At 38.8% G+C, this 14,206-nt stretch overlaps 1 protein-coding gene across 10 annotated transcripts in view; it reads right to left on the bottom strand.

The window, feature by feature from the left end:
* cbfb (core-binding factor subunit beta) overlaps positions 1-12,149 on the bottom strand; it is a 32,334-nt gene extending 20,185 nt beyond the window's left edge. For all 10 annotated transcript variants that reach the window (XR_013798611.1, XM_079621165.1, XM_079621164.1 and 7 more), the window contains exons 1-3: positions 11,688-12,149; positions 10,911-10,997; positions 8,871-8,987 (exon numbers count right to left, since the gene is read on the bottom strand). Coding sequence is in view for 9 of the 10 variants with exons in the window: in XM_079621165.1 (XP_079477291.1) it covers positions 8,871-8,987; positions 10,911-10,997; positions 11,688-11,765 (282 nt within the window). In the remaining variant the exon portion in view is untranslated. The remainder of the gene's footprint in view (positions 1-8,870; positions 8,988-10,910; positions 10,998-11,687) is intronic.
* Between the last annotated feature and the right edge of the window lie 2,057 nt (positions 12,150-14,206).

Genomic DNA, 14,206 nt, shown 5'->3' with positions numbered 1-14,206 from the left:
CCCACTTATACCATAGTTACTTTCCAACACTGGCATGGTAAAGTTGTCATTTGACAGGAAGGGTTAAAATTATGGTTATTTTCACCAGATACGACTTTGTTAGATCTAGCATCCTGGACATTGACAACAAGTTTCTGAGCGCCTAAATGTTTGTTTTGTTGTGCGCAGTGTAATTTCCCATCTGAGTGTGTGTGTGTGCTTTAATGACAGCAGTGCATTAATATAGAATGGTGATTAAACTGACTGGAACTAGCTGTGCATTACACAATTTGAACGCACACCCTCTAGCCAATCAGAATGAAGTATTCCAACAGACCATGTATAAATATGTATATAATAGGCTATATTTTGCTCTAGATAATCTCTAGATAATTACTGGAATTCATCTCAATGGGGCACAGTGTGGATAGTCTCATGAAAGTAAATATTTTGCAAGAGGAATGGCAAAAAAAGCCTGCATCATCACCAGGAAAAATAACCAATTTTGCTTTACATCCTGAAATGGGAAAATCTCTTTTTTTCTTCTCTCTCTCTCTCTCTCTCTCTCTCTCTCTCTCTCTCTCTCTCTCTCTCTCTCTCTCTCTCTCTCTCTCTCCTTCTCACTTTCCTACAATGATCCAACGCAAACAGCAAAACTGGGTTTCTGAGCAGACCTCCATGTTTCCGAAGGAAAAGAGATGGACCGTGTTCAAAGAATAACAAAACAGACGAGTTCTACCGCACACACCTCAGTAGTAACAAATTATCTATACAGCAGTTGAAAAGGTCACCCAGAAATGTAACAAGCCTGTAAAAACCTCTGTACCATACTTCCAAGATGACAAAAGCTGTGATATATCACACAGTTCAGAGCTGTCAGACAGTTATGAGCTGTGACGGAACTCTGGATGTTGTAGATTTTAATGCGAACATATATGCAATGCGAAGCAAATATTGTGATGTAACACGTTAGGGGTAATTAGACATTTAGTCGCTTGTTACTACTGCTTTTAACAGTCTCGTGTCATTAATTCATCAAAACCTTGCTGTTTTAAGCAAGTACTCAGAAAGATACACACAGAGATGATGCAAATGTTTGGAGTTTAATTGCCTGTCTGCTTGGTTGAAGACTGAAAATATTTAGTTGTGCATCTCTCGTTGTGACACTGTGCTACAATCACTGTCATCTTGAAAAGTGTGATACGTGATCAGAACAGAGGGAACCTGGCCATACTAAATGGGTACAGAGAGAACAACGTGATGATGATGATGATGATGTGCGGTCTTCCTGCAGAGCTTATTGATCAGAAGGGTGTGACTGAAGGCCGAGAGACGGGCCTGAGAAATCCGAGCTGGGCACTATAATTGAATCCCTATGGGGAAAGGCAAGAATATGATGGACAAAGCGTCCACCCTCTGATTGTATCCCTCTCTGTATCTCCCCTCAATCTGTTCAGAGTTTTGCTACTGGCTTTTCGTGAAGATCTTGCTTTAGAGAGCATTTTTCCCTCCAACTTCAAACAAATTGGGATCAGATCAGAGGCACGTGAGATGGAAGCAGCAGGAATCAATTAGTGCACACGCTTTGATGATGTCATTGACAAGCAATCGGTGAACAGACCAGCTTCCGTTTGAGATCGCAGGAAACACGAGCCTCCACCGCAAACCTCCGCATTTTTACGGAAACCATAGTTTATAATCCCGCGTGTGTCTACAAACTCAGGTCAGATCTCACAAAAGCCTCATTAGATTTACCAAAGTTTAACTAGCAAGATAGTTCCTGAGTCCTGACATAGTTGAACTGAAAAGCATCAAATTGGAAACCAACAATGAAATAGCTGAAACTGTATACATTGAATAATTGAATTGAGGAGTCTGAATCATCTAGTGAATTTATTCATTTTAAAGAATCATTTAAACATGACCCACTGATTCATTTGTGTCATCACTCAAGACATGGTCCCAGAAATCCCCATCTTTACATTTACATTCTCAGTTAAATAACTGTTAATTAATGATTTCATTTAGACTGTGTAGATATCGTTTTGTTTATGGTTCTAAAATCTCATTAACAAAAGCTATGAGAACAAGTTTAACTGAATTATTACAAAAAAATGATTCAAATAAAGCAACTAGCCACAAGAGGTAAGAAAATGTACAATGTACTTATTGTGTTCATGTTGTACTGCAAAACACTGTTGAGGTGCGATGAGGGTAACGTTAAGGGACAGGTCTGGTGGTATGGTTAGGTTTAAAGGGTGGGTAAAGGCGTAAGAGAATGGTCAACAATGTAATTATAGATGTAATTACAGAAATGAATTACAGCTGTAATTACATGCAGGTCTTTTTTTACATAAGTACAATGTACATGTACGCAATAAATGCATTGTATCAAATAATTAATTTAAATGTTAGTACACAGTATTAAAGACACTGGGACCGAGTAAAATCTGAGCATAATCACTGTAACACAAAATCGACTGGTTATTGCTTTTATAAATCAGCTGCAAAAGCACTATGATAAAAGCACCAATATTCACTAGTATGTATGTAGTGTATTATTATTAATAATTATTGGAATACACAATTCTTCAACCATGTAATAAAGTTCATTATCATAACAGTAAGCGGTTTGTGGTGGCTATAGGCAATGTTGTAGCTTGCCACGTTAATATGTGCCATGTCAAAGCAGCTTTACAGTGATCACAGGAAAATGATGCATTGATACATTTTGCCTGTTGTTCACCTGGTCACGTTTGCATTTATAAGATGAGGCTCGTTAAATTAGAATTTAGAACTATCCGTTTTTTGTTTGTGAATCTGTGAATTAAGATTGGAAAAGTACCAAGTAATAAGGAACGCTCCACCTCAGCTGATGGAATAAGGAGAGATGAAGATGAGAGACCTTGTGTGTGTGTGTGTGTGTGTGTGTGTGTGTGTGTGTGTGTGTGTGTGTGTGTGTGTGTGTGTGTGTGTGTGTGTGTGTGTGTGTGTGTGTGTGTGTGTGTGTGTGTGTGTGTGAACCCCCCACCACCACCCCCGTGTGTTCTGCCTTGGAGTTAACTGTCAAACTGGCGCCATGCAGCTCCACAACATGTTTCGTGGTACATGACTAGTCATGAATATGGAGATGCGCTTGCTAAGCGTAGCATGTAAACATGCACACATATAGGAAAATGTATGAAAACAGACACGCATATACAGATTAATGAATAGTCACCAAACCCACATAAACACACACAATAATACAAATAGGGCTGCAGAATGAAGCATACACCCACACTGAATGTGAGTCAGAGTCGGCATCTTGATACACACACTCACATCAGACTTGGAAACATGCTTAATAGTTTTGGAAACGCAAAACTATTAAAACACCAATTCCTGTGGTGAGGCCTCAGACTGCAACCCCTTTCATAATGGAGTCATTTAGTCCGATTCTTCCTCGTGCTATCTGCCCCCGAGCGAACATTTTTACACACACAGACATGCAGAAGATTTATAATGTCTGAGAGAGAAAAACACCACGCCTCAGTGTGGCTCCTGCACACTGGCACCGAATCTGAGACACACTCGTACTGTTGCATTTCTCATCACTTAAATACGTAGAATACAGACAAACAAGTTCTTCCCTTGTGCTTTTCAAATAAACTCACAAGCATACAATCACAGATTCCTTCAAAGTCACAGCTCTTTATGTCATTGATTGAGTAATTGTTCTGCACCAGATATTTTGACCAGTAAAAACACTATTCGAAAAAAAAATAGAAAAAAATAATAATTACAATTTTTTAAGTTTTTGTTTTCGAAATAAAAGCAAAAGTTGTTTGAAATTTTTGACCTGATGTAACGTTCGTACATTTCAAACATGTCACAACGTTTTTCTTTTTTTAATTGATTCATTGTTTTGTTTTTTACGTGTTAGTGTTTTCAAATCTAACACATACAAGTGACCCATAGGTCTACAGATTTGGGATATGTTACAGTACTCAATACAAAATGCATCGAAATGCCCATCCCAACTTAAAATGTGAACATGACACGGCATATTTGTGTTTCATTCCGCTAGCGATCCGTCTGTCCCCCTCAGAGTTCCGATAGCCCACCGGCCAGTGCTCTGTGGAGGGTCTTGGGCAAAAGCTGGCTGATGTTGGAATCTTTTTGGCCAATCAGTTTACTACTCCCTTGCTGCTCTCCCTCTCAAAGTGGAATGACAAACCAAAGCCTCTTGGCATGCCCCGAGCAGACGGACCCAATTTCTGCTTTGCATAAAAAAAGTCAAAACCACACACGAGCACTACGAATGAACAGAGGAAAGAAGGAGGAGAGGAGGAAGCAGCGCCAAGCATCAGATCTCCTTAAAGCCTTACAGCTGAAGCCTCCATCTCAGAGGAGATCACATTTCAACAAGATTGAGTTTAAGTGGTGGAGACAGAAGCTGCATGAAAGGGAGGGAGGGAGAGAGTTCCTTGCTCTAGTAATAGTAGTGCAGGAAAAATGGCACAATATAGTTTACAGAGAGCCAAAAGCTACTAGACTAAACTCTAGTGTTGAGCACTGCTCATATGAGACATTTGCATCAAATAAAAAAAGCTAAAACTCAAAAGCTTAATAAAGTTTCCTTCAATGAAGCATGGTTAATGATCCACCAAGATAAAATGGAATTCCCTTTACTTCCCATTTGCCTTCCGAGGGACCGTGCGTCATATTTTATCTTGTCATATGGTCAATAAAGTACTTATTTGGGCTATTTTGGGCTGATGGAATACCTGAAGGTCTAAAGGTTGTTGCACAGGGAACGCTGCTGTCGGAGCTTCTGAGGAGCTCTGGCTGGGACAGGGTTAAGGTCTCCTCCCTGGGGCTGTGCTTGCTACCGCTAAAATTAAACCTCCCCCACAGCTGGTTCCCATTAGCCTGCAGTGACACTAGGAGCCTGTACTTAAGCTGTGCTGCGGGGGCTCCGCCGCCCCACTCAGATAATACTGTCCCCTGCCACAGGCCAAGTTTAAACTGCCCTGCACAGCTTCTGCTGGCAACCACTGTGTTGAGAACCAGGAGAGAAGAAGAGGAGAGAAAGGTGAGAGTTATGGAGGGAGAACACAGCCCGTATCGGTATCAAATCAGTTCGAAATATTCAAGTTTTTATTTTTTATTGTTATGAGTGGATATTTCATTTTACATGCTAATTTTATCATCTAATGCGCACTTAAAGTTAATCTTTAAAAACATTATTAATTTAATAACACTGTTTACTGATGTAATTTTTAGTAAATATCAAAATGAATGTTCATTTTTCATTCCGTATATTATGCCCAAATTCACTTGTAGTGTTTAAGACAATTCATTGTAGTGTTTTATTTTTAATTGATATATGCACAATAGTATAGAAGTTTACTATCACACATATATTGGTTATTGGTCATAACATGAAAATAATTATCAGCTTTTCGATATCTGCCAGAATTTTAATATCAGTGCACGCCTAGAAATAAAAGGTATGTGGTCCTCTAAAATAATACCTGTCAGCTAAAAAATGCTGTGTTAATAATTAAATCTCAACTACAAAATGTCTAGTGGCACATTTCAAAGTGTATAATGATTTTTTTTTTTTTTGTTTTTTTTTTTCAGGCATATCATCAGGTGGCTGCTTGTGAAGCCATTTATTTAAGGTGCTCTTGCTTCGCAAATCTTTACAAATCTGCTTTTTCAGTTTGGGAGTCTGGCAGCAGAACACAGCGCGCGGCATTGTGAGTAACAAATGAGACGTTGTTGACTGATTTATGAAGTGAGAAATAAACCAATCGGCAGTCTTGTAAGGACACCTCAGCCAATAGGCAGACAACGATCACACATTCCTGATGACAGGCAGCACATATCTCACATTGTTTTGCATGTTAGGATCAACTGGGAGTCTGAGCGCTTTCCGGTTAGGGTAATATTTTAGCTGTAGTCTATTAAAACCATAGCTCTTAAGAGGGATCTGTTTGTAGAAAAGGTTAACAATCAGTTTAATTAGGAGCAGAGGCTGGGGCGCACGCATGAACTCTCCCGGTCTGACACGCACCGCTCTACAGGGAATTCACCATGACAGACGTTCACCGTGTGTGTGTGTGTGTGTGTGTGTGTGTGTGTGTGTGTGTGTGTGTGTGTGTGTGTGTGTGTGTGTGTGTGTGTGTGTGTGTGGTTGTAGATGAGAAAAAGAGAGAGAAAATTAAAGGATGAAAGAAAAACAGAGGGCATGTAAGTGAAGAGGAGGAACAAAGTAAGAAATGAAGGGAGGATAGACCTTATCAGCAAAGTTTGTCCATTCAGGATTTCCTTCCAAACAAAATAGAAAGGAAACTCCAACTCTCAAATGTATTCCATGGATATAAATCTGTCAAGAGCAGTTAAGCTCATTGTTTGTTCAAGCTTTTTCCAACAATTTCTTAAGGTGATTTAAAACGATGACTAGGATGCACAAGACATAAATTACACCGTTTGTTGCAACAACAATAGGAGAATATGTGTTACCTTAAAGACAATTTCTACCCGATTGGTCCCTTAAAATGACTTTCACTTATGCAACCGAATGAAGGTAGGTATGATTCACTCAGTTTTTAAAGCGTGACAGCGTAACACAAAAAATACTTGTTATTACTGTGGTTTTTGGACATTTCTTTTAATTGACAGACAGACAGACAGACAGACAGACAGATAGATAGATAGATAGATAGATAGATAGATAGATAGATAGATAGATAGATAGATAGATAGATAGATAGATAGATAGATAGATAGATAGATAGATAGATAGATAGATAGATAGATAGATAGATAGATAGATAGATGATCACCATCTGATACCATCAAATTACCATGGTACTTTATTGTAAACAATACCAAATGGCCAAAGCATTAGAATTACCCAACTTACATGCCTTCCAACTCAAACAGAGTTAAGTAAAAATTGCAAGATATTGCCTTCGAAAGCATGTAAATAGTACAAAACAGGTAGTCGCAACATGTCGCTATGAGTTTGTGTCAGGTATAACTATGAAGTGTAGGGGTATGTATCGCGTGGGCTGTATTTTGAAGGCAGACGGTGTGAGGCTCATTAAAGCTGCATGGATCTGAGTTCTGGCAGAGGTGACAGACAGGTGGATAGGATTACCAGTGAGCCCAGGCTCAGAAACACGCATGCTCGGCTGCCCGTCAGCGCGGGGATCGACGCACACACCCTTCACGCCTTTTTAAATAATTAACAGCCAAAGATTAGTCCGTCAGCCTCGGGGCCAAAAGGTCCATTGATTTCTTACGGATGCATTTTTAATGAGCGCATCTCAGTGAGGCAGTGTCCGTGAAGAGAGGCTTCCTTGTCCAACACGGCACAAGAAACACCAGCAGCTTTGCAAGGGGCTTGTGGTAAAAACACAAACAAAGCCAGTAAGTGCCTCTCTAATGTCTCGCACTAACGTTCTCCTACACAAAGGCTTGAAGGGAAAGGCCTCAGGGGTGACCTTAAAAGAACCTATGGCAAAATGCTATTTAATCCGGCCCAAGCTTTTCCTTTAATTGGTCTTGTGCGACCATCCATAAAGCTGTTGTGCCGACGGCATACTTCCTAATCAGCCTTTATGAACTGTAAACATCTCGGCACCAGACTCTTTAAAGTGTTAGAAGACTTGAATTAAATTTGTATCGCATTTGGTAAGTGTGACAGACACACTAAGAAAGTGATCGCCGCATCTGCGGACAACGCGGCTGACAGTGACTGGCGGTGTCAATTACGTATTTCCCTTTCTTCACAGTCTAAAGTATCACAAGAGATACAATGAGGGACAACTCAACCTGAGAATCTGATTTACTGTACGCTGAGCAAGATTAAATGAACATAGGGCAGCTTGAGTGAAAACTAAAACTAAAAATAAGTCTCTTTCTTTTAGACCCCACTGACATTCATTGCATGGAAAAATTAAAACACTGACTTTTTTTTAAGTATCTTCTTTTGTGTTTCATAAAAGAAAGTAAGTCATACAGGTTTAGAACAACATGAGTACATTTCATTTTTGGGTGAACTATCCCTTTAATGTCACAGCATTTCAGACAAAGTGTGCTGAATGAATGCCCTTTTTAAAAGTGACCTTACAATGGTGACATGGGGTAGAACTTACGGTTATAGGCCTCTGACACGCACGGACAGCCTTGACTAGAATAACAGAAATAAATACGGAGTTTAATAGTGGTTATAAATGGAACGAAGACAGTGCAGTGGAGTATGGTTTTATTTTACGTTCGTATGGGTTTAGGGAGGCTATGCATTCCTTAAATCCAGAGAAACAAGAGGGAGTTGTTGAAAGACCAATTCAAAAATCTAAAACCGATGAGCGTGTCTGAAATAATACCGCTACAGAAATAAAATTGAAAGTTTAAACACAAAATGGAAACCCGTGCCATGTTTCATTCAAGAGGGACTGTTTTTCTTGCTGTCTGCAGTGTAATATTTCAAGGGTTCGTTTTTCCTTGAGACGTGTGAGAGGGAAACGTATCATTATGGAAAATCAAGGCTTTTGCCCATCTAACCCATGGATACGTCTGGTTTTGAAAAAGCGACACACTTCCTCTGCTGTGTGTAAAGGAAGGAAAAGACGAAAGAGAAACAGAAATGACTTCTTCAACCATTCCTCAGGTTTCATGAATCATGCATGTGGCTTTTCATGAAAGTGTTGCATGTTAGTATCACAACACACCTTTACATTTGAATGAGAGTGTGTATATGTTTATGATCTGATTTGTTTTTGAAGGGGGAGATAAGAGGAGCAAGAGAGATTTTAAATAGGGTGGGCGGGCGTGTGTGTGTGTGTGTGTGTGTGGGGGGGGGGGGTGCAAATACAGAGAAAGAGTGTCTCTACCTTTCCTGTCTCCCGCTCGAAGTCCACATATTCTCGGGTGGGCGCCTGCCGCTGGTCCCCATGAAGGTTGGCTGGGAAGAACTGCAGCGAGAGGTTGGTGCCGGTCGCCACAAAAGCCTTTTAGAGGGAAATCAATACAAACAGGATAAGAAAGCCAGGCCCGAGCATAAATTATGCAGCCCGTCATTTCTGTTTTCACATCAGAGAGGAGAGGAGAATGCCTGGAGCCAAGGCCAGCGCTCAAAACATCAGGAAAAAAAAGGGGAGGAGGGGATGAAGGGTGAAAGAAAAGAAAAAAAAAAAAAGTCATCATTTTCTCTATTTGAGGTATTGAGTTACACACATCTGATTCTATTTTACCAACGCTCATTGCTGGCAAACTGGTCTGCACCAAACTGAGTTTGAATGCAGGAGTGAAAGAGTGACAGAAAGATAACAGAGAAAGGGAGGAGTACAAAATCAATAATTGTTTTAAATGCAGCCCCTCACTTACATTAATAGCAGCAGGACTGCTGTAAAGGTTTGGAAATATGGTGCAATAATTCAATAACGTTCTCAAGGAACATAAGCAAAAACAAACAAAAAAACGGGATTGTATACTAAACTGTCTCGCAGAATTGTCTTGCATTTTAATTATGTTTCTAAAAATATATATTAAAATCAAACATCTGATTCACTCTCGCTCATATGCTCAAACATACATCAGCAATGATATTATAAATGATATTAATCAATACTCAGCATCATTGCCATGGAATGCAAAGACATGAAGAGATGGGGAACGTTGCTCTCTGTAGCTTTGTAATAGATCTGTTTGCCTTTGAACCTCAGCATTTAATCTACTGTTGATGTTAGGGGCAAATAAGGCCAAACATGACTACATCTTACTGATTAAAGAACTAAAGTGCACATCACAACACAGCAAAACTGCATAAGACAGCATGGTGAGAAAACTAAACGCGTAGAAATTATACAAACACAATAAAATAATTTAATTTCAGGTACCACTTTATTTTCTTTGTTGTATATGTACTTACCATAGTAATAACAGTAAATTATGCATAATTACATGCAACTAACCCTCGACCAAATCCTAATCCTACCCTTAACCTATAGTAAGTACATGTTGTTAATTAATATTACTCTACTTATATAAATACACAATGACACCTTAAAAAATAAAGTGTAACCTAATTTCCATTCTATGTTATAAATGCATAAGTAATGGTTTCATTGTTACTTCTCAGTAAACTATCAATGTATAAGGTTTTGTAAATTGATGTTTATGATTAAATTTTGCCGGTAAAATCTAATTAAATAGAAAAAAAGTGACATCAAACTGAAAATCTATCTGGTCTGTAATTTTATAATAAACAGAATTTTTTATAAAATCTGAATTATCGTAACAGTCATCTCATCTATTCTTAGAAATACTATGGGTAGCTAAATCTATCTCAAACAGCCCTGAAGACATGAGATACAAATAAAAAGATAAAAAAGCCTGTCTATGTTATCAAACCAGTCAAAAAAGAAAAAAGAAAAAAAAGAAAAGTAGCCTATGTCTATGACACAAAGCCAGTCTAGTGCAAAACATCTTTAAATAGGGCAATATATATTAATGAAATAAAATAAAATAGTAAAATAAAATAATACAGGAGATGGTCTCTAAATAATTGCATGCAGTCTCGAGGTATTTTTAAAGAGACTGCAAATTAGACACGTCCGGGTTCATCTGCACCCGTGAGACGCGCTTCTGGAGGTAATTAAACGAAGCCGAGAGGCACTCTGTTTCGGCATTGTTTAATTATTGTAGTTCTAATAATTAAGTGAATTACATACATCAACTTTACCAATAGGCCAGTATAACAGGATATGGTTCATAAATGTTCTGTGTTTGGCGCTCATTAAGAGGAAGTAGGCTATTTTGAACATAGTTTTTGGTGATGTCGTGACAGTTCCAGATGCCTTATCACGTTATGTGTTTAAATATTGAGTTACCAGAAAAGATTCGAGGGTCAGTAGTAGCCTAAGTGTACTCACTATCTCTGAGCGGCCGTCACGGCACGCGTTCTGGAAGCGCGCCTGCCTCTCCTCGTGCGGCCGGTCGCGGAAACCGGTGTATTTAATCTGTGAACAGGGATGAAAGAATAACAAAAGAAAGAGTCTTATTATTAAAGATCTTCATCAGAGTGCACTGTAAAAAATATTAAATCATTATAATAACATATTTATCTTCCTCCATTTAACTTGTCACAATAATTTCTGTCCTTTATGCTCAGTTTTATGAATTTTCAACGCGATTTTTTTTCCTTATATGAATTGTATTCTTGCAGGATTTGATTTGGATTCCACTTTGAATCGGCATTTACTTTTAGTGGGTTGGATTTACATGTGGCTGGGATGAAATATTTTTGAGATTATACTCAAAAAAATTACTTTTCAGGCTATAAGAAAATGTTAGGGGGAAAATAACATATTTAGCACATTTACAATGCAAATTGCTTGGTGGTATTTTTCAATTTGCATTAGAAGTAAAGAAACCTATAATTATTATACCAGAGTTAAAAGGTGAGGTACCTTAAGGTGCGTCTTTCTTTCAGGTATTATGCTACATCTTTTTCTTGATAGGCTTTATAAAACGTAATTTTCTAACTACCGTGAACGGAAGGTTAAAAGTTTCCTCCGCAGTGAGCATTAGTGGTCTCTACACAGAGGCTGTTAAAGAAAGAGACGATGACACGCTTGTTTTTATGTCACACGAGAGGTGCAACTTTGTTTCCGCCACTTTATCAAATGTCTCGGATGGATCGCGCTCACCTCGCACTCGCGACTGAGTTTCCTGAAGAACTCCTCGTTCTCGAACTTGCTCCTCTGATCCGGGACCACCCGAGGCATCTTGAACGCGTTTTGATCAATTTTGTTAATTGTATTTGTCTAAACTTGCAAAGAGAGTGAAGCGTCGCCTTGAAACTCGTCAGTCCCGCTCTTATTTCCTTCCGTCTTTTTTCTTCTTCTAATGATGGAGTGTGTTTGCTGTGAGCTTCGTGTTCTTTAAAAAAAAATAAAACCTTCTTCGGATTTCGCCTCTTGTGAGGTGTGTGATCAGTACTGCACTAGATTTGGCAGTAATTTGCCGCTGGCTTCTTGTTGTTCTTCCTCACTCTCGCGCGTGTGATCTCCGACTGCTGACAACAGACGCTCGCTCGCGCTACTTTACCCGTCGCATGAGCTGCATGGCTCACAGTTACTTCCTGGCTCCTCTGAGTCCGACTTATGACTGTACACCCAAAATACTCCCCCCATTCACAATTCTCTCCACTACGGACCGTGTGTGCGCAGGCGTAAAATACACCACAACTTCATTGCGCGAGATGCTCGGTCGTTTTCTTAATAGGTAGTCTACAGAGAGGGTAAAGTTGTTACCTGTGATAGAGATGGTGCAACGTGGTATTTATAAACACATCATGTTAAGTGATTTTCTCAGAAACAAAATGACATGTGCTCTCAATAGAAAGGATGTTCACACTCTTATGCAGAGATAAAATATTACAGGGCATATATTATTTTAATATATCAATTTAGAGACATCCACATCTGTTCGTATAGATGGATAGACAGATAGATAGATAGATAGATAGATAGATAGATAGATAGATAGATAGATAGATAGATAGATAGATAGATAGATAGATAGACAGACAGACAGACAGACAGACAGACAGACAGACAGACAGATTTCTATAATGATTTTATGATCTTGCGAAGATGAGTGTATTACAACATCTGTGGTAAATATTTGTGTTGAGACATATCTTTCTTTATTGAGCATGTTTTGAAGCGGCAACTTCCCTCAGGACAGAGGGGGAGGTATAGAGAAAAGAGACTGAGAATGGGGAAGTGAACAGTATCAGAAACATCCAAAGGCCTTCATGCCCTGTCAGATCTAGCAGACAGATTGCATCACTTTTGTGCGGCTTACCACAGCTATAGTGTGCGACTTTCAAAAATGTTTTAAGCGCTTCAACTGTCAGCAATACCACGGCATGTATGACATTACAGTTAACTAGGATGTTGAGCAGAGAATCTTCTATCTTCACTGGGCAAAGAATTTGTAGCTTGTTCATTTTGAACTCAGTCTGGATTCTATACGTTGTTTATTTCTTTGTCATTAAACACACCCATCTGTTTCTCAGTACCGGTAATTGTGGAAATCTATGGAAATATATATTATCCCTACCTAATTTAACTCAAATTTAATTGTATTGACAGTGTATACTTTTAAAAAAAACACCCCAAAAACTAACTAAACTAAATTATAATTGTAAAGTAGATGTACAGTGTATGTGTGTGGCCAATTAAAAAGCTTACATTACCTAAAGCCTCAGACTACAGGAGTTTTTAAATTCCTCTCATTTACTAGGCTATACTGTTTACAAGAAAATTGTCAGCAAAATTAACAACTATTACTGTTAAAAAAAAAAAAATTGACTCAGGGCTCAACACCAAGGATTTTATAGATCAGATATTAACTTGCCCTGCCAAAACATTCACTGGCCCTGCCTAAATAAATAAATAAAGTTATTGCTTTTTGTATTTTTGAAGTTACTTTTTAGATACCGGTGAGATTTCACAATTCTCAATTCCAATTTACAGCCAGAGCAAAAACAAATACCAGCCTAACAAATTCAAAAACTAAAGGCAAGGTGATTTGTTCCAGAATGTTATGCTGGTTGAAAGTCTCTTCATATCCTGATAGCAATCACTAAGGTAAGCAGTCTAAATGTATTTTTGATATGTATATATATCGTCTGTGGAAGGCGACGGCGTAGGGCCATACTTTAACTAATGCACAGATCCATTGTATTGACACACATCTAATATTTTCTTAACTGTTTACGACCGTGTTTATGTGGATACTCATCAAGACGAGCATTTTGACATATTTTTGTGTGTATTTTCTCAAGAAGACATTCGGTACTCGCTGAGAGGCGTCTTTCTGTGTGCACGCTTTAGGTGTAACAATCTATCACAGTGCACGAGTACCAAATTGAGTTCTCTTTCACGGCGTCTTGCACTTGATTAGCTTAAAATCATTTGAATGTTTAACTGACAAGACTTAAAAACATGAAAATGATCAACTTTCTTTAGGAAGCAGCGCTGGCCAGATCGTTCAGACAGGTCCGGGTCTAGAACCGTCCCTCTAAACGCCTCACATCAACAGAATATCTGAGCTGAACATCTCAACCATCCAAGGTGCTCGACAAGATATTTTCCCTCTGATTGTCGGGAGGGGTATCAGGTAAATCTGCAGTCTGAGCCCAGCTTAAGAATTGATT

The sequence above is a fragment of the Phoxinus phoxinus genome, assembly GCF_949152265.1.
Source record: "Phoxinus phoxinus genome assembly, chromosome: 8".
In the NCBI taxonomy this organism is placed as follows: Eukaryota; Metazoa; Chordata; class Actinopteri; order Cypriniformes; family Leuciscidae; genus Phoxinus; species Phoxinus phoxinus.
Note: the sequence above shows the minus strand (reverse complement) of the source record. Positions and strands in the feature narration are given on the sequence as shown.